The sequence below is a fragment of the Salvelinus alpinus genome, chromosome 3, assembly GCF_045679555.1.
Source record: "Salvelinus alpinus chromosome 3, SLU_Salpinus.1, whole genome shotgun sequence".
NCBI classification, from domain to species: Eukaryota; Metazoa; Chordata; class Actinopteri; order Salmoniformes; family Salmonidae; genus Salvelinus; species Salvelinus alpinus.
The window spans coordinates 28,262,994-28,285,503 of record NC_092088.1 but is presented as its reverse complement, the minus strand read 5'-3'; the positions used below and the strand labels follow the sequence as shown (position 1 = coordinate 28,285,503).

General features: G+C 42.9%; 1 protein-coding gene across 13 annotated transcripts in view; it reads right to left on the bottom strand.

The window, feature by feature from the left end:
* Positions 1–22,510, bottom strand: part of mapta (microtubule-associated protein tau a) — a 49,085-nt gene that overhangs the window by 11,292 nt on the left and 15,283 nt on the right. For 4 of the 13 annotated variants that reach the window (XM_071392421.1, XM_071392413.1, XM_071392416.1 and 1 more), the window contains exons 2-11: positions 21,616–21,798; positions 18,498–18,659; positions 17,949–18,071; positions 16,904–16,927; positions 14,734–14,771; positions 4,847–4,910; positions 4,734–4,751; positions 4,322–4,578; positions 3,530–3,622; positions 155–247 (exon numbers count right to left, since the gene is read on the bottom strand). In XM_071392421.1, the coding sequence (XP_071248522.1) occupies positions 155–247; positions 3,530–3,622; positions 4,322–4,578; positions 4,734–4,751; positions 4,847–4,910; positions 14,734–14,771; positions 16,904–16,927; positions 17,949–18,071; positions 18,498–18,659; positions 21,616–21,781 (1,038 nt within the window). In that variant the 5' untranslated portion in view covers positions 21,782–21,798. Of the gene's footprint in view, positions 1–154; positions 248–3,529; positions 3,623–4,321; positions 4,579–4,733; positions 4,752–4,846; positions 4,911–14,733; positions 14,772–16,903; positions 16,928–17,948; positions 18,072–18,497; positions 18,660–21,615; positions 21,799–21,947; positions 22,052–22,081; positions 22,102–22,510 lie in introns of those variants that run through there. The other 9 variants (XM_071392424.1, XM_071392422.1, XM_071392417.1 and 6 more) reach the window with 8 other exon arrangements.

The window sequence follows — 22,510 nt, the reverse complement described above, 5'->3', positions numbered from 1 at the left end:
GATTAACACAATCGAGACAGGGATTTCCGTGCAAAGGTGTTCGACTAGTTCCTTAGTGCAGATGCAAATTATCCCATTGGAAAAGGGAAGGGCTTTGGCAAAAGCGGTTTCTGCAGGGAGCCGTGGGTTCAGCCCTTTAGTAAGGCCTACTCACATTGCCTCCTCCGGGTGTATGTTTGATATTATCTTTGGAGCCACAGCGAGACTGCACATTGCTTACGTCCACCTTCATTTCTAGTATTTGTACCTGGAAAAGTGCAGATGTAGGGGAAGAGAATGTTATCCTTGAGCAATCAGAAAGCAGCACGGCTGCGTATGAGGACCATGGTAAAGGAGGCGAAACCAGAACTTTGTATAACAAAAATACATTCGACTGGTTGTAGGTAATGACAAGGGACCAGTAGAGAAGGAAAGGAACTTTTCAGGAACTTTTTTACCAACATTTGCGTCGATGATCATAACTGTAGAGTTACTCAAGATGCAGGTGTTGAGTTTATCCCTTAGTTACTCACATTGCCACCTCCAGGTATATGTTTGATATTGTCTTTGGAGCAGCACTTAGACTGGACATTACTAAAGTCGATCTTCTGATCAAGTATATTTACCTGGAAAAGTACAGAGGTATTTTTATTTGCATTTATTATGCCAAGGCAGCAGCTACTCTTCCAGAGGTCCAGCAAAATGAAGGCAGTTTATGCAATTTTAAAAACATTACATTCACAGATTTCACAAAACACTGTGTGCCTTCAGGCCCCTACTCCACCACTTCCACATATCTACAGTACAAAATCCATGTGTACGTGTATAGTGTGTATGTTACTGTGTGTGTATATATGCATGTGTCTGTGCCTATGTTTGTGTTGCTTTACAGTCCCCGCTGTTCCATAAGGTGTATTTTTATCTGTTTTTTAAATCTAATTTTACTGCTTGCATCAGTTACTTGATGTGGAATAGAGTTCCATGTAATCATGGCTCTATGTAGTAATGTGTGCCTCCCATAGTCTGTTCTGGACTTGGGGACTGTGAAGAGACCTCTTGTGGCATGTCTTATGGGGTATGCATGGGTGTTCGAGCTGTGCCTCATTAGTTCAACATGTCAATACCTCTCATAAATACAAGTAGTGATGAAGTCAATCTCTCCTCCACTTTGAGCCAGGAGAGATTGACATGCATATTTGGCGGCAGGTAGCCTAGTGGTTAGAGTGTTGGACTAGTAACCGAAAGGTTGCAAGATCAAATCCGCAAGCTGACAAGGTAAAGATCTGTTGTTCTGCAACTGAACAAGGCAGTTAACCCACTGTTCCTAGGCTTCCTAGTTAAATAAATGTTAAAGCAATATATTATTAATATTAGCTCTCTGTGTACATCCAAGGGCCAGCTGTGCTGCCCTGTTCTGAACCAATTGCAATTTTCCTAAGTCCCTTTTTGTGGCACCTGACCACACGACGGAACAGTAGTCCAGGTGCGACAAAACTAGGGCCTGTAGGACCTGCCTTGTTGATGGTGCTGTTAAGAAGGTAGAGAAGCGCTTTATTATGGATATACTTCTTCCCATCTTAGCAACTGTTGTAACAATATATATTTTTTTTCTTTTTTTTTCTTTTTTTTCTCTAAATTTTATCCCCTTTTCTCCCCAATTTTTCGTGGTATCCAATCGCTAGTAATTACTATCTTGTCTCATCGCTACAACTCCCGTACGGGCTCGGGAGAGACGAAGGTCGAAAGTCATGCGTCCTCCGAAGCACAACCCAACCAAGCCGCACTGCTTCTTAACACATCGCGCCTCCAACCCGGAAGCCAGCCACACCAATGTGTCGGAGGAAACACCGTGCACCCGCCCCCCTCGGTTAGCGCGCACTGCGCCCGGCCCGCCACAGGAGTCGCTGGAGCGCGATGAGACAAGGATATCCCTACCGGCCAAACCCTCCCTAACCCGGACGACGCTAAGCCAATTGTGCGTCGCCCCACGGACCTCCCGGTCGCGGCCGGCTGCGACAGAGCCTGGGCGCGAACCCAGACTCTGGTGGCGCAGCATAGCACTGCGATGCAGTGCTCTAGACCACTGCGCCACCCGGGAGGCCACTTAACAATATATTTTGACCATGACAGTTTACAATCCAGGGTTACTCCAAGCAGTTTAGTCACCTCAACTTGCTCAATTTCCACATTATTTATTACAAGATTTAGTTGAGGTTTAGGGAATGATTTGTCCCAAATACAATGCTTTTAGTTTTAGAAATATTGAGGACTAACTGCAACTCTTTGTTAAGTGTTGCAGTCATTTCAGTCACTGTAGTAGCTGACATGTATAGTGTTGTGTCATCTGTATACATAGATACCAGTGGCACCAGTGACACTTACTCAAAGCCAGCGACATGTCATTAGTAAAGATTGAAAAAAGTAATGGGCCTAAACAGCTGCCCTGGGGAGTTCCTGATTCTACCTGGATTATGTTGGAGAGGCTTCCTTTAAAGAACACCCTCTGTGTTCTGTTAGACAGGTAACTCGTTATCCACAATGTAGCAGTGCTGTGCATGTTAAATGTCCTTCACTATAAGCATGCTGAACGTTTGTTGTCAATTTGTTTACTGTAAAATACAATTGTGTCTGGCCAAACACAATTTTTCCCAAAAATGTACTAAGGGTTGGTAACAGGCTGATTGGTTGGCTATTTGAGCCAGTAAAGGGGGCTTTACTATTCTTAGGTAGCGGAATTACTTTTGCTTCCCTCTAAGCCTGGGGAGCACACACTTTCTAGTAGGCTTACATTGAAAGATAAAGTTATAGAGGTATAGGAAAGACACCATTATGTTGGAATAATCCAAAGCAGCAAGGCTGCAGGTGTGGAAGACTGAGACTGAGGTAGTGAAATCTGTTCTCATGAATGACCTACCCAGTATGCACAACTGGTTGAATTTACATTTTATTATGTCTTTAGGTTGTATACTGGTTGTATAAGGACGTTTTTCAACATATTTTTAGCAACCAGAAAAATATGTCTTTATCTGATTGTAATCTGACCAGATAACAACCAAACAAGATGTCTTTCCCATGAGGTATTGATCTCATCATGAAAAAGACACCTTTACTGTACCTGGTTATAACAGTGACCAGTTGGATGCAATCTAGTTATTATGATGTCTTTTCAAACAGAAAATTAAATCATCAAAACATTATGTGCCAAATTGTGCACGCTAGATAATGGTACTTGTCAACAAATAATATCGTTAAAAAATGTTGTCCTTCATCAACACTTTTAATAGTCAATATAAAGTATCCACAGAAGCTTCCATGACACCCTTTAACGAGTTATAAAATATTTATAGACCCCTAAGTAGCTGCTGCCTGCTAATGATACTACAGGGTATTGCTTGTTATTGGGAGATGTTCGCTTATTTGATTGTTGCACTATTCTCCTATCTTTTATCATAGAGTGCATGATTCCCACAGGGTCAAAAAGACGGGGCAGTGATGGAACAGAAATGATCAGGTTTGTGAATAAGGTTTTGTCTCAAAACGAGTTACTCACCCTGCCTCCTCCAGGAGTGTGATTCAGGTTGGCTTTGGATCCACAACGAGCCTGGACATTGCTTACGTCCAACTTCTTCTCGAGGATTTGGACCTGAAAGTAGAAGTAAAGGAAAAGGAGTATTAGCCTTGAGTAGTTAAATGCAGCGAGGCTGCAGATGAGGACCATGCCAAAAGAAAGGGAGAATCTGACCTCTTGTAGGGATGAAAGCATAGGGCAGACATATTTTGACTCACTTAATCCTTTAAAGGAGTACATTGTAGAGTTTGTGCACCTATGATAAATAAGCTTGTGATGAGGAATGACATGAGAGTCAGCAAAGATGGGGTAGGACATTTCCAATTTCGAAAAAGGTTGCTTTGATGATCATAACTGTAGAGAGACTCAAGACTCAGGTGTTGAGTTCATCCCTTAGTTACTCACATTGCCACCTCAGGGTGTATGTTTGATATTGTCTTTGGAGCCACACTTAGACCGCACATTGCTTAAGTCAATCTTCTTTTCAATTATTTGTACCTGGAAACGTGCAGAGGTAGGGGAAGAGACTGTTATCCTTCAAGGGATTCAAAGCAGAGGACTCTACACTAATTCAAGTGAGCTGTCTGAGACGGATAAAAAAATCTCTCAAAACAAAAACGACTAGCCACGTAACAGTTCCTCATCGGAGTGAGAGCTTCCATCCCTGTGTAAACCACTAAAGCAGATGAAGAGACAGTGAATGAGAGGAATGGAATATCAAGGTTGTGTGAGGCACATTGCCATGTAGTAACACCAAATAGAGCCCGAACTTACCCTTCCTCCTCCAGGCTGGTGCTTGATGTTGTCCGTGGAGCCGATCTTGGACCTGACGTTCTTCAGGTCCGGCAAGGGGGCCGCTGCGGTGAGGGGTGCAGGGGCACGGCTCTTGAGAGAGCCAGGGGACTTGGGTGGGGTGCGCACCACCGCAACCTTTTTCACCTGGTTTGTGGCCACAGCCAAGGGCTTCCCGGGAAGAATCTTGCTGGAGGGGGACTTGGGAGTACCAGGGCTGCTCTGTCCACTGTTGTTGTCTTTAGAGAGTATTGAAAGGTTACAGTGAGCCTTTTTGAATACCGTAAATGTACAGTTATTGCAAGGCCAGTGAAATATCGTACAAAGAAACAACTGAAGGCTAGTCCTGATCGAACTAATGGGTTCAATAAAATGAATAAATTTTTCGATTTACCTTTGTTCTTGCCGCTTGCTGTATCACAAAATAAACAGCATACATTAGGCATAATCAGAGGTTTGTCAATAATACTTTTTGTGCTGCACATTGCAGGCTAGCTAGCTACATACCTGGAGCTGGGGTTTTGGCGGGAATCTTGGTTCCGGGGGCCTGAGGTCTGGCACCACCCAGAGTCTTTACATCCCCAGAAAAATAAACAAAGGGTTGAAAATGACATTAGTTACAGATTTTCAACCAACATGCTCTTGATTGACTGGCTGATCCATCAGCACTCTTGATATTGTATTTTTCGAATATGAAATTATACTTTTGTTTCTAGCTAGTTACCTAGATTGCATTGCCTATTGACAATGTAGCTATTTTTTTATTTTACCTTTATTTAACTAGGCAAATCAGTTAAGAACAAATTCTTACTTACAATGACGGCCTACCCCGGCCAAACCCTAACCCGGACGACGCCGGGGCCAATTGTGCGCCGCCCTATGAGACTCCTAATCACGTCCGGTTGTGATACAGCCTGGAATCTAACCAGGGTCTGTAGCGATGCCTCTAGCACTGAGATGCAGTGCCTTAGACCGCTGCTGCACTCGGGAGCCTGTAGCTAATGCTACTCCAACTGTATTTTGATAGCCTCAGACATTCATAGCGCGACACTAAGCTTGCTTCAGCTAACTACCATCCACAATGTACAGTATCTGTAGCACGTGATAACCCCCCATAGGAGTTGGCTATACACCAAAACAACATCTAGGCTACAGCATCTGTAAATCTTTGGCAAACTTAATTTTGTTTGTGTGAAACTGAAACAGCTCTCCTACCTTACTTCCTGTTCACTGCAGCCTTGTATACATAATTTGTATACATAATTCATAGTACTGAATGTGTGACAGTGAAACTGTGCAAGGGCTTGTTTCTCAGAAATGGCTGTGTTGTGATTGATTGAGGCACGGATCAGAGTGTCAGTACACAGGAAGTCGTTAAAGTGGGCTAACAGTTACTCACTGGCTAGGCAAGATGGAACACACTTCGCTCCGCTACTCTTAGTGAGCATACACATCTACTCTGGACACACTCAAGGCTGTTGTCACCCTGCATCATAACTGGCCACAGATATTCAACAGACTGCCCCTCTAAAATGTGACATACAGGGAGGAGGAGACTTATACTGGAAGTATTAAAGGTATAGATGGGTTAGCTGACAACGTCACGAAACCTATGCGCACGCTTCAAAAAGCCTTCAAAAAGCCTGTTCTTGGATGGCAAGATAGCTACCAACAATGGCAAGAAACTGCAATGTGGGGACTCGTAAGTGACTAGTTTCAGCTAGTTTCATCTTGTTCTTGGATAACATGTCTTGTTTTGAGGTGTTTTCACTGATTTCATATCAATGCTAATATGGCTAAAATTAGCTAGCTAGGTAACCAACAACTGTATCAAAAATGTTTCAGCGGGTTATTGTCACGCAAAAGACTGCCGGTCTCACGGTAAATGACAGTTAATTAACATACACATATTTAGCATCACCAAGCCGCTGATGCGCCATTGTAACACCTTCATTTAAAAAAGTATAATAAATCAATTGAATATAAAATCACAATAAATCCATTATTTATTTGAATCAGGTCTAAAGAAACATTATGATTTGAAGAAAATGTATTTAAGAAAAACAGAATATAAGTTGGCCTACTGTATGTTATCTGGCAATGCACCATGTCATAGGCTGCAGGCATGTTAATTTAGCTGGCAAGATATGCTTATAAGTCCCGTGCCATTATTTTATATTATATCGTTTTATATTGAGAAGAATACAGAAAGGATATTTTTCCCATTCTGGAGCGAGTGTACATATTATGTCGGGTGTAATTTGAAACAGATCCTATACGCTAGATTTAGAGTTATTTGCCAACTTTAGTTGTGAATGATACAAACCTTACAATGTCTTAGAAATCAAAACATATTTTTTAATGATGCGAGGCAGGCTACTTCGGTTTTATAGGGGAGCATGTGCTTAATATGAGCAGCTGAGAAATACATATAAGAACACTTATTTCACTTATTTCAAGCCTGTTCCTGCAGCTACCCAGTGCTTAATTTGGGAAACCAAGTGAAATCTGTTCGAGAACATCAATAGTAACATGTTTTCGCAATGAAACATATTTCACTAAACTGTTGACAGGCCCTCTGCACGCTCGAGACAGGAATAAAGGAGAGAGGAGGAGATGGAAACGCACGGTGGTGAGATATTCTGTATAGCTAAAGGTAATATGTAACCAATTAATAATGAAAATATATTATATACTAGGCTATTCAAAATCAAATAAAAATGCACTAAAATTGTAGGCTAACTGATAGCCGCTCTGCACAATCAATTAACCAACAGCATCACCTAGGGACATACTTTCTCAGAGACTAGTGGATAGACATTTTGGAACGTAGTATAAGGTAACCAGTCCATCCAGTATGTCATCTATAAGTCTATGCTAGGTAGAGCTCCGCCTTATCTCAGTTCACTGGTCACGATAACAACACCCACCCGTCGCACGCGTTCCAGCAGGTATATCTCACTGATCATCCCCAAAGCCAACACCTCATTTGGCCACCTTTCCTTCCAGTTCTCTGCTGCCAGTGACTGGAACGAATTGCAAAAATCGCTGAAGTTGGAGACTTTTATTTCCCTCACCAACTTTAAGCATCTGCTATCTGAGCAGCTAACCGATCGCTGCAGCTGTACATAGTCCATCTGTAAATAGCCGACCCAATCTACCTACCTCGTAACCATACTTTTTTTATTTAATTTACTTTTCTGCTCTGTTGCACACCACTATCTCTACTTGCACATCATCATCTGATCATTTATCACTCCAGTGTTAATCTGCTAAATTGTAATTATTCGCTCCTATGGCCTATTTATTGCCTACCTCATGCCTTTTGCACACACTGTATATAGACTTTCTTTTTTCTACTGTGTCATTGACTTGTTTATTGTGTTATTGCCTTGTTTATTGTTTACTCCATGTGTAACTCTGTGTTGTTGTCTGTGTCACACTGCTTTGCTTTATCTTGGCCAGGTCGCAGTTGTAAATGAGAACTTGTTCTCAACTAGCCTACCTGGTTAAATAAAGGTGAACAATTTTTTTTTTTAAATTAATAATACAGTCCACACTCAAAGTCAATTACTCAAATTTGTTTCATTTTGGAGTATGGGCTAGACTAATTATGAACCAAAGACATCTTAAAGCAGTTTTTTTTAATGTTTTTCTGCCATGGCTAGTTCGGGATTGGGCTCATAACCCTATGCATATGCATAAGCTCTGATATGCATATGAGTGTTTTGAATTAATCATCACCTTAGAAAGCTGTCCAGTTTGTTATTAGGCTTTGAAACAACATCCAGAACGACCGCGTTTTACTCAGTATCAACCTGCTGTTACTACTTCTTTCTTCAAATTGATCATCACGTTGAGGTGAGTTTTAAATGCATGATGTGTTTGATGTTATTTTCGATTGCATTTCCATTGATGTCAAAGTGGTTAGAGGGACAATAGAGCCCTGAGTACCAGGCCATTAGGACCTGATAGCTGTTAGCAAGTTGGTACTACTAAAGCATGTCCAGAGTGCATAAGAGAATGGTAGGACTGAGTTTCGTCATCATTCTCCTCATTCTACTGGGCCTTCTGTACCGCTTCAAACTTAAGGACGTGTCTCTCCCTGGATCCAACCAGGACCGGATCACTAGTCAGAACTTTAACCAGGACCAAAGGTCCATTCAGGGTTCTGATCCTTCATATACACCCATCCCGATTCAGTCTGACGATGCTGTGGCTAGTAGCTCCAATAACGTACGGCGACCCGGTAAAATAAATAGTGGGGATACGGCGGTAAAACGTGAGCCTACCACAATTAATACAACGTGCCCCAAAAAACTCATGGCTATTACACCATTACTGCATGTCAGCCACATGACAAATTAGCGAATTGACTGGAAACCGGGTGGTATACGCTCCAAATTGCATTGTGGTTTGAAGAGAACACTTCCATTTTGTCAAGGCGGAGATGAGCGGCCGAGACGAGCATGCGGACAAGGCGGAGATGAATGGCAGAGATCGAGTCGCACTTGAACAACTGTGGATGCATCAATTCAGGCTACAAGTGTAGGCATAATGACAATGTCAGAATTTCATTACACTACACGTAGGTGTTTTGTAACAGATGTCTATTTTCATTCATCAAGTTGCGGGAGCACAGTGCATATTTGAGTTTTGGATGCTGAAATACTTTGGTGAGTGAACAAATGTGCGTAGGTAGCCTACAGGAGCGCCTTTGTTAAGTGAATGTTTGACAATCAGATGAAAACATCATGACTGGTTGTGTTTATGCCACATTAAAAGGCATAGGCAGCGTGTCCCTAAAGTAAATTGAATTCAATTGCCAAGATTATATAGCCTAGTTAGCTTACTCCCGTCTATACAGAAATATATACAAACAATTTGAAATAGGCTACTCCATCAGAAAGCATTATTTGGCCACAGAGGATCATTAGCTTCTAAAAAAATAATCTGTGGATTGTTTTAAATCGCAGTCAGAAGGGTCTGCAATTTGGGCAGCGCGCACTGCAAATACCAAATAGTCAGTGGCAAGCAGAGAGACCCATCCAGGCCAGGCATATTGCAATATTTAAAAATACAATCACGGAAAAACTGTTTGGAAAGCAAAAGTCTATTGCTGTAAAGAAAAGACTCAAAAAGACACGAACTAAACAAACAACAACAACAAAAACACTTCTGGACCGGTTGAGGGCACAAAAACTGACGTTCCGGCTGAGGCCCGACGTGGGATGGGCACCATCCGAGCCAACCGGGGCAAGGAAACCTCTCGAACGAGCTAGGGCATGGAAGCCCGATGAGCTGGCTAGGCATCCCCGGTTCCACCGGCGGCGGGATCCACCCCGACGTCACCAACAAAACAAAAGACAAACTCCTGGACTATCTGGGCGAACAAAAACTGACGATCTGGCTGAGGCCCGACGTGGGATGGGCGCCTTCCGAGCCAACCGGGGCAAGGAAACCTCTCGAGCCAGCTAAGCCCGATGAGCTGGCTAGGCTTTCCCGGTTCCATCGGTGGCGACCCAGAGCCGCTGCCACCATTCCAACCGGAACACCAGTACTCCCCGATGCTTCGTATGTTGGCTGCTCCATTGATTGCCTTATGTCTTTGTATTTAGTTCTTGACGCTGTTCCTGTCTCATCTATGTCAGTTGTTTATTAAATGTTTACTCCCCGTACCTGCTTCGTTCCTCCAGAGTCATTCCGCGTGACAGAATGCAGCAGCCAACATACGAAGCATCGGGGAGTACTGGCGTTCCGGGTTGGAATGGTGGCAGCGGCTCTGGGTCGCCACCGATGGAACCGGGGATGCCTAGCCAGCTCGTTGGGCTTCCATGCCCTAGCTCGTTCAAGAGGGTTCCTTGCCCCGGTTGGCTCTGATGGTGCCCATCCCACGTCGGGCCTCAGCCGGATCGTCAGTTTTTGTGCGCCCAACCGGTCCAGGAGTGTTTTTCTTCCGTTTGTTTAGTTCGTGACGTTGGGGTGGATTCCGCCGCCGATGGAACCGAGGGTACCTCAGCCAGCCCGTCGGGCTTTCACGCCCTGGCTGGCTCAAGAGGTTTCGTTGCCTCGGTTGGCTCGGCAGGTTTCCATCCCACGTCACGCTCAGCTGGATCTTCGGGCATCCTCAGCGGGATCGACAGGAGTCTTGCCTCAGCCGGATCGTCAGGCTCTCACGCTCCTGCCGGTTTGTCGGGTTTTCACGCCCCAACCGGCTTGCCCAGCGCCCATGTCTCGGCTGGTTCGCCCAGGTGGGTGGCGTCCCAAGAGGGAGGGGTACTGTCACGTCTGCTTCCGCTCTTCCCTTCCCCTGGCGCTTGAGGGCACCAGATTACCCTGCATCACGCACTCCTGCCATCCATCATGCACACCTGCCTTCCCTCGTCACTCGCATCAGCGTTATTGGACTCACCTGGACTCACTTATCACCTGTTATTTCCTCCCCTATATTTGTCAGTTCCCCAGCTCTGTTCCCCGCTGCTGCATTAATTGTTTTTTGTCATTAGTTTCTGTTTGCTGACGCTGTTCCTGTCTCGTTCTATGTCTGTATTTATTAAATGTTACTCCCCGTACCTGCTTCGTCTCTCCAGCGTCATTCCGCGTGACACATATTCACTGTTTATCATTAGGTCGGTGCCACTTGTTTGTTTTTGGACAATAATTTCCTCGTCCAGGTTAGATGGACGTCATATTGTATTTATCTCTCCCTTTTTCATAGGCCGATTATATGGATCAGACAACATCATTTTTATTGATCTGTTTGTCAGTGTCTGTCACATTATATAGATGGAGACAGGCGCAGGAATTCGTAATAGGGGGATTTAATACTCCATCCAAAATATACAACATGCCATGAAAAGGCACGGGGACGAAGGCCAAAACAAACATGTATACAAAAACACAGGGATGTAACCCAAACAAAAGAGCGAGGTTAAACCTGCACTGCATCAGATGCGGAACGACACTGGCCTCGGGGACGACCCCAGGGATGCGGTGTGGGTCGGTCAGGGTGCCGCTGGTGGAAATCCCTGGTCAGCGAAGCGTCCAGGGATTTCCACCGCAGGAACCCAGCACCGCTCCTCTGGGCGTACTCCTCCCGACGCACTGCACCAGCAGTGGGACGACACCGGCCTCGAGGACAACCACAGGAATGCGGTGCGTGTCGGTCAGGGACAGTTGCAGCTGCCGAAGTTGCGGCGGTGTGGGACGGGCTAGTTGCAGCGTGGTCAGATGGGCCATTCCCACCGTCTCCATTTAGGGTTGGTTATTTTGTCATGTTGTATAAATGATTGGAGACAGGCGCAGGAATTCGTAATTGAGGGGTTTAATACTCCACCCAAAATATACAACATGCCATGAAAAGGCACGGGGACGAAGCCCAAAACAAACACGTATACAAAAAGACAGGGATGTAACCCAAAACAAAAGCGCGAGGTAAAACCTTGAATAAATACATGGAACGAGACCCGCAATACACTACACGGGGCGAGACCCGTAATAACAAATGTACAACAATACACGCAGCGCGAAAGCCGAAATAACAAAGCATAGGTACTCACAGACCAATGGACATGGGAACAATAACCGACAAGACAATGGTGAACAGAGGGCACATATATACAATTACTAATCAGGGGAATAGGAATCAGGTGTGCGTAGTGAGACAGTTCAGCCGGTAGCGTAGACCTCTGGAACCGTTACACGGAATGAGCAACAGTACCGGGGGAATCCGTGACAGTGTCAGCAGAGTAAGCTACCCTGTAATTTTTGTAGTATTGAAAAAAATGCATGAGCGCACTTGGGTGTCCTGTACCGGTAAGAAATGACATTAAAGAGATGTAAAATACTAATCCACTTTCACCCCTGCATATACATCAGATTGAACTATTGTAAAAAAAAAGATGAACCCCTAAAAAGGAGTAAACTCCCTCTCCAATCAACTCTGCAGTGAGAGCTGCAGGTCCCTGAGAGAGAGGTTGAGACCAGGGACAGGAAGTGGACACATTGACACAGGCACACACAACACATGGACAAACACATATGCACCACACACACACACACGTACAGTTGAAGTCTGAAGTTTACATACACTTAGGTTGGAGTCATTAAAACTTGTTTTTCAACCACTCCACAAATTTCTTGTTAACAAACTATAGTTTGGGCAAGTCGGTTAGGACAGACTTTGTGCATGACACAAGATATTTTTCCAACAATTGTTTACAGACAGATTATATCACTTATAATTCACTGTATCACAATTCAAGTGGGTCAGAAGTTTACATACACTAAGTTAACTGTGCCTTTAAACAGCTTGGAAAATTCCAGAAAATGATGTCATGGCTTTAGAAGCTTCTGATAGGCTAATTGACATAATTTGAGTCAATTGGAGGTGTGCATGTGGATGTATTTCAAGGCCTACCTTAATACTCAGTGCCTCTTTGCTTGACAATCTGCCAAGACCTCAGAAAAACAATTGTAGGCCTTCACAAGTCTGGTTCATCCTTGGGAGCAATTTCCAAACGCCTGAAGGTACCACGTTCATCTGTACAAACAATAGTACGCAAGTATAAACACAATGGGACCACACAGCCGTCATACCGCTCAGGAAGGAGACGCGTTCTGTCTCCTAGAGATGAACGTACTTTGGTGCAAAAAGTGCAAATCAATCCCAGAACATCAGCAAAGGACCTTGTGAAGATGCTGGAGGAAACAGGTACAAAAGTATCTATATCCACAGTAAAACGAGTCCTATATCGACATAACCTGAAAGGCCGCTCAGCAAGGAAGAAGCCACTGCTCCAAAACCATCATAAAAAAGCCAGACTACGGTTTGCAACTACACATGGGGACAAAGATCGTACTTTTTGAAGAAATGTCCTCTGGTCTGATGAAACAAAAATAGAACTGTTTGACCATAATGACCATCGTTATGTTTGGTGGAAAAAGGGGAAGACTTGCAAGCCGAAGAACACCATCCCAACCGTGAATCCCGGGGGTGGCAGCATCATGTTGTGGGGGTGCTTTGCTGCAGGAGAGACTGGTGCATTTCCCAAAATAGATGGCTTCATGAGGAAAGAAAAATGATGTGGATATATTGAAGTAACATCTCAAGACATCAGTCAGGAAGTTAAAGCTTGGTCGCAAATGGGTCTTCCAAATGGACAATGACCCCAAGCATACTTCCAAAGTTGTGGCAAAATGGCTTAAAGACAACAAAGTCAAGGTATTGGAGTGGCCATCACAAAGCCCTGACTTCAATCCTATAGAAAATGTGTGGGCAGAACTGAAAAAGCGTGTGCGAGCAAGGAGGCCTACAAACTTGACTCAGTTAAACCAGCTCTGTCAGGAGGAATGGGACAGAATTCACCCAACTTATTGTGGGAAGCTTGTGGAAGGCTACCCGAAATGTTTTACCCAAGTTAAACAATTTAAAGGCAATGTTACCAAATACTAATTGAGTGTATGTAAACTTCTGACCCACTGGGAATGTGATGAAAGAAATAAAAGCTGAAATAAATAATTCTCTCTACTATTATTCTGACATTTCACATTCTTAAAATAAAGTGGTGATCCTAACTGACCTAAGACAAGGAGTTTTTACTTGGATGTCTGGAATTGTGAAAAACTGAGTTTAAATGTATTTGGCTAAGGTGTATGTAAACATCCGACTTCAACTGTAACTAACAATGATATCATGGAAAAACATGTTTTTTCTTCAACCTTTAACTATGAATGATGGATGTATGTTTAGCAATTAGCAATACAGTTGCACCTATTAAGTATTGAGCAATCCAGAGTGTGGGCCCCATTTCATCTAATGTATATTTTGAAAACCTTCAAACACACCCTTACAATCATAAGGGGTTACAATCGAAAAAAGGCAAGACTGGGAGTTAGTGAGTGTTGGCTTCAATTGATGCACAGGAAAACAATGCTGTTTGTTAGGCTGTGTTAAGGTCTAGCCTGCACCACTATCAGCCGTATGCAGGGGTGCATGGGTTGTACCACTCTCAGCTGTGTGCAGGCTTGTGCCATACTTACACGGGGCTGCCTGGCCCCTACACTGCTGGCTCTAGTGGGTACTGAGGTGGGCCCATTTCTGGTTCTGTTGACTGGGGAGGGTCTTTTAAGGGCAGATGTGGGTCTAGCTTTGGTGGCAGTTTTGGTTGTCTTTGTATGATTGGAAGCAATGAGTGTAAAAAAAAAAAAAAAATTGAATACCTTGAAAGTAAATGAAGAAATGCAATGAAACAGGCATGGATTCACAAATGAACAGTATGAGTTCAAGGTTCATACTGATAAGGAAATATGATTTCAAAAAAGGTTTTCAATGACAAATTAAGAAGACATTTGTAGCATTGTCCATGTGTACTGCTATGGGATAAGTTGCCTACCTTCTTATCAGCATTGTCGTTTTCAATCTTTGCTTGAGCTGTGGTAGAAAAGGGGGAAACAGACATTTAGCATATTGGACTCTTCAGACAAAAATATCTATTGCCCTTTTTTTTTAGCTCACCGAGTGAACAAACTTCGAGAGGCCATCGACATGTTCCGTTGTATGTATGTGTGCATAGGGAAGTGGAGACCAAATGAAAGACAATCACAAAGACGTGGAACTCTCAAAAACATGCATAGTGACTGTAACACACAGGACTTGTTGACTGAAAACACTCAAAAGCATTTGCGAGATCCGTAAACCGTAGTGGATTTTGGGTCTGCAAGGCCAGCAGAAAGAGCAAGACGGACAGGAGGAAACAAAAACAAAGGGAAGGGAGGGAGGACGACAAGCTTATCCTCAGCCAAACGTGAAGTTCCATAGCGCATTTTCAGGGGAGCGAATGCTGCATAGCATACGGTAGCTGTTTTGTAAAATAAAGAGGATGAAATTAACTGAAGAAGATTGAGTTTGGGATTTGGTGAATAGAACTGCAAACAGACCTTTGTATATAGCAACCGGGACCAATGACTTTCTTGCGGGAGAACTTTGAGGAGTTTTCTGGAGTTCGCTTGTGGTCTTGGTGGACTGTACAGCATCTCTCGTCTTGGGATCCTCAACGAAATCCGGTATGGACATATAGCTTGCTCTTTCTAATTCTAAAACAGGGTTAATTACACCTATGTCAGATAGTACTGTTGTCAAATGTTTGTCACTATCAGAAGACACCATGTTTCCATTGACCTGTGGCTCTATTTGTCGCTCCAGCTGGGTGTCCACATCAAAATGGGCAGTGTCCTTTAAAGCTGATGAGACAGCGTCATGTACCTCCTGGAGATGTTCTGAATCATGTCTGGGGCTTTTGTCCACTGGTACAGAGTTTTCCAGAAAAAAGTGGGAAGAGGACGGACTGTGAACCGGAAAGGAATCAGGGCTTCCTGGCACAAACTCCTTAGATCCAGTATTAGAAGCAGCAGCAGCCTGTTGGAGAGACTCGGCATAATCGAAAGTCAGTCCTTGTTTTTTGGCTTCTTTTGAAATCCTTAGACCCTGGTCTTCATCTACCCACAATCTATTCTCTTCAACGGAGGTGAGGTCCTCAAAGGCTGTGCTGCGGACTAAAGAGGTGCCCAGCGGATCGCTCTGCCCAGAGGAGCACTCAGGTGCATCAAGACTGACCGCTCTCTGAGAATCTGGACTGACCCCCTTGGCGGATGGGAGGGCCCCTCTCCCCTCTGACCCCTGGGTATGGTCTCCAGAGGTCCATAAAGAGTTACTCAACTTCTTCCCAAAGTCCCCTCCCCCCTGTGCCCCCTCTGAGTCTGCATCTTCAGAGTCCAGAGAACAGAAAGCTCCCAAGGTCTTGAAGCCAAGTCCTGCCCCAATCTCTGTGTCTTCAGCAGCTTCCGATCCATTAGGCGGCGTCAACACAAATCCACTGAGGATTCCCACACCAGGTGCCTCTAGTTTTTTTGAAAGGCAGATTTAATTGTGAATTTACTCCACTCGTTTCCGCCTCCCCGTTAAAATGTTATTTGAGAAGAAAAGAGAAATTAATTTGACAGTGAACTACATAGTCACGATTTGGAGAACACCACAGAAAAGTTTTTTTTTTATGATGTTTTTGTGTTTATAATGGTGTCGTGGAAGAAGTCACAGGACGCTCTCTGCGTCTGTCCAGCAGCTATGAAAAGTGCGGAATGGATAGAATGGCTTTATGAAATGCACATAACAACTTACATTAACATTAATGACGTAAAAGATGGACAAAATGCTTCACAACTGGATCAATGGAAAAGATTGACAACAGATGACTATGAGACAAATGTAAACATAACTGTGAGATGTGCTGGGATGATATGCTGTCATACACACTGAATGGTGCATATTTCATTCCAAAATATGCCTTTAAAAAAATAAGTCTAATTATGTTGAGAACTTTTAAACAACCATCATATTCTTTTAAACATGTATCATAGCAGTTTATATTACTGTATTATATTGAGTACTTTGGCAACAATAGTATTGTAACAGCTATGGCTAATATCATAAAATAGTGATCTGGACTTTATCTAAGATATACCCAAAGTGTTTGCAAACATTGTCCACAGTGTGATCGACCAAAATACCTGTTGAGGCTGTTCCTCCAGTTGCTGTTCAAACACGGCGAGGCAGTGCAGAGAAACAAAAAGAGGATCCAACTATTAGGTCTTGTCAAACACATTACATGCTACAGTGCATAACATCCAAAAGAACCACGCCACTGCAAAGAAAGCAAAGCAGCCTAGATTACTTTACACCATGCATACAGTTTTTGCTTAATGCACAAAAGCCACAGCAACTCATCTTTACCTCAGCCTTTTTTCACATACATCAAAACAAAGTAATTTGATTAGACAATCCATATCTAAATCCAGGTGTGTGTGTGGGTGGTTATAGGTATTGCTAGATGTGGGAGATGCTGAGCCTGACACACTGTTTTCATTGAAAAATCATGGTCCAACATGACACCTAACCTGGCTTTCCTTCTGGCAGCACAGCAACTGTGTTCTCCATTATTGTGACATCCTCCATATCTGAAGGCTCCTGATCTGTTTAACATATCACAGGGTCCTTTTCAACCTGCTGTTTCCCTTTTCTCTTGGGCTATGTAACATGTAACAGTGTACTACAATACCCATAATGCTATGTGTAACATATCCGGTTTCTATCTGGTTTCAGAATGGAGGCTTGTGTTTAGATCCCACTTCTGACAATAATTCTAGTTGAGATACTGTAGCAATGGTATTGTGAATGGACCAGGGAAAAAGTTATGCTTTGTTATTAGTCTGCTACAAACTTGACCACACACACAAAACCAAATGCACTGGGGAAAATTAATGAGAGAAGTAAGTATTAAGATAATTAAGAGTGATTCATAAAAGACAAAAGGGAAAAAAAGGTTAACCCAGAAATAACATTAAAGTAAGCATTAACAAAAGCCAACCAAAAAACTAACTCCCTTCAGGTTGTGGCTCTGAAACCAACAAATAGTTAAAACAATATTAAGCTGATACAGTACATAATATAATTGTTACGTACAAAAGAGGGGCAGAACCAGCGATTAATATAAAATAACAACATTAGAAAAGTTTAATGCAAAAGACAGTGGTGGTTCTGGTGGTGGGTGCATACCAAGTTGCACCTCCTCCCCAGAGGTGCAATGGTGCACCTCCTCGTCACAGATGCTCTCCAGTTCAGAGAGCTCAGACTGTGGTTCAGTCACCCTGTCTTTTGGTCTGGCTTCCTCAGGCTCCACTGGGAGAGAAATACACACTTTAGGTCAGAAACCTGGTTGGGCATGTCATGGATTATTAATAATAAATAACATTCTGCTTCTTATGACAGTTGATCAGAAGCGAAAATCTAAAACACAGAGCCAGACACAATCAATCACACTGAGAAGAAAGCAAAGGTTAGTCATATAAGTTGTCATACATTTGTAAAGGAAAATAAAGTCTGCAAACCAAAAACAAGCTTTTTTGGGGGCTTGTGGCTCTGAAACAAATGAATAGTTTAGCAATTTTAAATTATACAAATTAATAGTTTAGCAATATTAAAATGGTATCCTGCATAGAAACACGTACTGTACATAGTGAAGGATTATTTTTTTTTTTAAACGGATAGAAAAAACATTGGTATTAAAGCTGAATGCAAAGTGCAGCGGTGGTGGTGGGTGCATACCAGGTTGCACCTCCTCCTCACCAGAGGCGCTAAGTTGCACCTCCTCATCACAGGTGTTGCTCTCCAGTTCAGAGAGCTCAGACTGTGGTTCAGCCGCTCTGTCCTCTAGTGTGGCTTCCTCAGGCTCCACTGGGAGAGAAAGGCAAGCTTTAGGTTCGAAACCTGGGCCGTGTTCAGAAGGACACACCGTAGGAAAAGGTTATGAAAGGGAAAATGTTCAATTACGGTTTCATATTGGACATGTGCATGTAGTCCGTGCTGTTTCAGTCCGTTTGGTGCCTAATGAACACAACTGCATAGACACGTCATTAGTAGATGGCCCCAAGCCAAGCAGTCATCTATCTATGGCCCTGGCCCCAAGTGCTTATGGTGTGTAGTACTGAAAAACCTCATCCACATTTTCCACACATCAAACACTGGTTATGGAAGTAGTGAATGTCAACAAACGCTGTGAAATGAAATCCAAAATACCTTTATTTCAACATTTAAACCCAGCCATTGGGTATTATTGTAATGTTTAGTCCCTAAATCCAGGCTTAATGTTGCACCCGTTGACCAGCTCTATAATTCCCCTTTCAGAGAATGGCGCCTGTTCCTTCAGCTCTTATCGCACGATGAACAAGCTTGTTACATCATCAAACAATCAATTGCCAACATATTTCAGCGCAAAAAATAAGTGACAATTATTTAAGTTAGCAGTAGTCAGTCTGGAAATAAAATGGAAATTGCTGAATGGGTGAAAACCATCTCTTTAACCATTAAGAATTATCACTAATTGCCAATGACATGTTCTCATCTACCACTAAACTACACAAAACAAGCTTGACTCCGTTGGGAAGTCGATATTTAGTATCTACACTAGATGACTACGAACAAATCACAGTGGTCTCCCGTAACTACTAGTTAGTAGAGTGTACTCACTATGTGCCGTACAGTCGGTGCAAGTACTGTTAAGCTCTGTGTAGGAACCTGACTCGGACCGGTGTAGCTTCCTGCTCGTCCGAGTGGTAAGGGGAAGGGCGAAGGGGGAGAACGAGTGCACTAGCGAGGGCTGTAAACTGGGGAAAGCTAGACTACGTACTACTTGGGCAGAGCAGCCATTTGGGGGCACAGTAGGAATAAAAAGAGAAGGTTATCATCATTGTTGTTGCATTCGTTGCAACACAACAGCAACCCCATTGTGAAAGGTTGGCGACCCTGACTGTAGTCTGCCAGTACAGCTACTGTGTTCTTCTCTCCTCTCTAGATAAAGTGCCTTCAGAAAGTATTCACACTAATTTATCTTTTCCACATTTTGTTGTGTTACAGCCTGAATTTAAAATTGATTACATTTTGATTTTTTTTGTCACTAGCCTAAACACAATACCCCATAATGTCAAAGTGGAATTATGTTTTTCAATTTTTTAATAAATTAAATAAAAATGAAAAGCTGAAATGTTTTGAGTCAATAAGTATTCAACCCCTTTGTTATGGCATGCATAAATAAGTGTAGGAGTAAAAATGAGCTTAACAAGTCACATAATAAGTTGCATGGACTTAATAGTGCGATAATAGTGTTTAACATGGTTTTTGATTGACTCTCTGTACCTCACACGTACAATTATCTGGAATTATCTCAGTCGAGCAGGGAATTTCAAACAGATTCAACCACAAAGATCAGGTAGGTTTTCCAATGCCTCACAAAGGACACCTATTGGTAGACTGGTTAAAAAAAGGAAGCCTGTGTATGAAAAAAAAGGGAGCCTGTACAGAATAAAAAATATTCCAAAACAAGCAGGGCATTAACCTAAACCTCAAGGCCAAATATACGCTGGAGTTGCTTACCAAGACAACATTGAATGTTCCTGAGTAGCCTAGTTACAGTTTTGACTTAAATCGGCTTGAAAATCTATAACAAAACGAGAAAATGGCTGTCTACAAATGATCAACAACTAACAGAGCTTGAAGAATTTTTACAAGAATAATGTGCAAATATTGTACTATACTGGTGTGCAAAGCTCTTAGAGACTTACCCAGAAAGACTCACAGCTGTAATCTCTGCCAAAATTGATTCTAACATGTATTGACTCAGGGGGTTGAATACGTATCTAATCAAGATACAGTATATTAGTGTTTTTCTTTTCTTTTTTTTACCAATATTACAATTTGTCTTCGACTTTGACATTAGAGTATTTTGTGTAGATCGTTGACAAAAAAATTACAATTAAATCCATACTTTGTAAGATTACTTTCTGAAGGCACTGCAATATGCCATCAACGGCATGGGGCAAACCTCCCTGTAGCCAAGGCTTTCCCCACTGTACTGTATTTCCTCATTCCTTCCCTAGTCTTAGCCTTCCATTGACTGCCCATTTGATTAATAATGTGCCTTTACAAAAGGTTAAGGATCTATGTACTGTCCTGAAAGCTTGATTGTTTACAGGGATGAATTGGTAACAGTGGTGGTGGACGGAGGGGCAGGGAGCGTTCTGAGGCCCTGACCCAGATCCCTGTATTGCAGAGTGGGAGAGCGGGAGAGTGCAGCTGCAATCTGGGGACTGAAGGCCCAGTCAAGCATGCTTTGTTTGCTTTATGTAAAGGGATTTAAAAAATAGAACAATCAGAAAGCCTCAGCCTCTTGGCCCGCTCATTGCAGAGAATTTTGACTAAGAAATGGCATGTGACTTTAGAGAGAAAAAAAGGCCATCATTCAAGACATTCATCTAGATTTGGCAGTCTTGGACACGTTTTTGTGGCTAGCATAATGCTTGTTGACTACAAAGCTACCCTCTGCCCACTCCGCCCACACAGATCCAATCCATTTGCTTATATAAAGCTATAAAAAATAAACTGTGTAAATTAAGTCATTTGTTGTGTTCTTCCTGACTACAATAAGTAACCCCTGATCACACTTTTCTGGCTCGTGCAGTTTTAATGAAGACATTCTTTTTTCTTTTACCCTTCAAGCTCCTTTACACACCCATCCTCTAAGGCTATTTTGGGCCCCGCAGTAGCAATACCCTCAATAAAACATCCCTCTGTTTCTATCTGGAGGTTAATTGAGCAAGCGTGTGCTTTGACGCTCTGTGCTAGTTTAGCAGCCTATTTTACAGGCTGATAGATAGATATAATAGCTGACCTTTCATGGGGCCATCCCCTGGGCTCCTGTGCCCCAGCTGGACCCCGTTCTCCTGGTGATGCAGGTCGTTGATGGTCATGCCGGCTAAGGAAGCGCTCATGGTGTCCCCGGAGTTGTAGCTGTAGGTGTTAGGGGCGTTGTTCATATAGTCCTGGTGTTGATCCATAGCAAGTCAGGTTCAGGCTATACAAAAGAGGAGCAGAAGAAAGTGCCAAATAGATGTTACCCCAAAAAATTGCCAGTGGCAAAGGCACATAAAAATATCGGAATTCAGATATGACGTCATTGTTTTAGCGCTATCCACTTTTAAGAACCTCCGCTATTGAGCTCACCAGAGAATGTCAATTTCACTCAAGGTGGATCAAGTCAAATTGTGTTGCATTGGAGAGCCTATTCTTCTGAGAGATACAGGTGACTATCGGAATCCAATAGAGATAATCAAGGATGCAAAGGAACTTGCCAGTACCTGGTCCTGAGAATTTGCCAAGTAATTCAATGAACAACCTTTGAAAGTTGAAGAGTCTCTTCCGCCTGACATAAGCCAGTCAGCCAGCAGCGGCTCAATGTAAACAGACACTGCGCCTAAGAAAATCAGGTTATTTATATTCTTAACATGGGTACCTGGTGTAGAGTTACAAGACGAAAATAGTCCCCTGTGCCCATGTGCGTTGTGTCCTAACTGTGATAACTCGCACTTCCTAAACAACCAGAGACTACCTCTGAGTTTTCCTCCTCAAGATTCACTTAAACTCAATCAGACAGAAACTGCGCTTATACTTATCAGTGACCTAACAGAAGTGAAAAGCCACACCAACTGTCAAGCTTGAGGTTTAAGCCAATTTATTTCTTTATTATTGATTTCCAGTAACATCTTTAGAAATATGTCATTAAGACG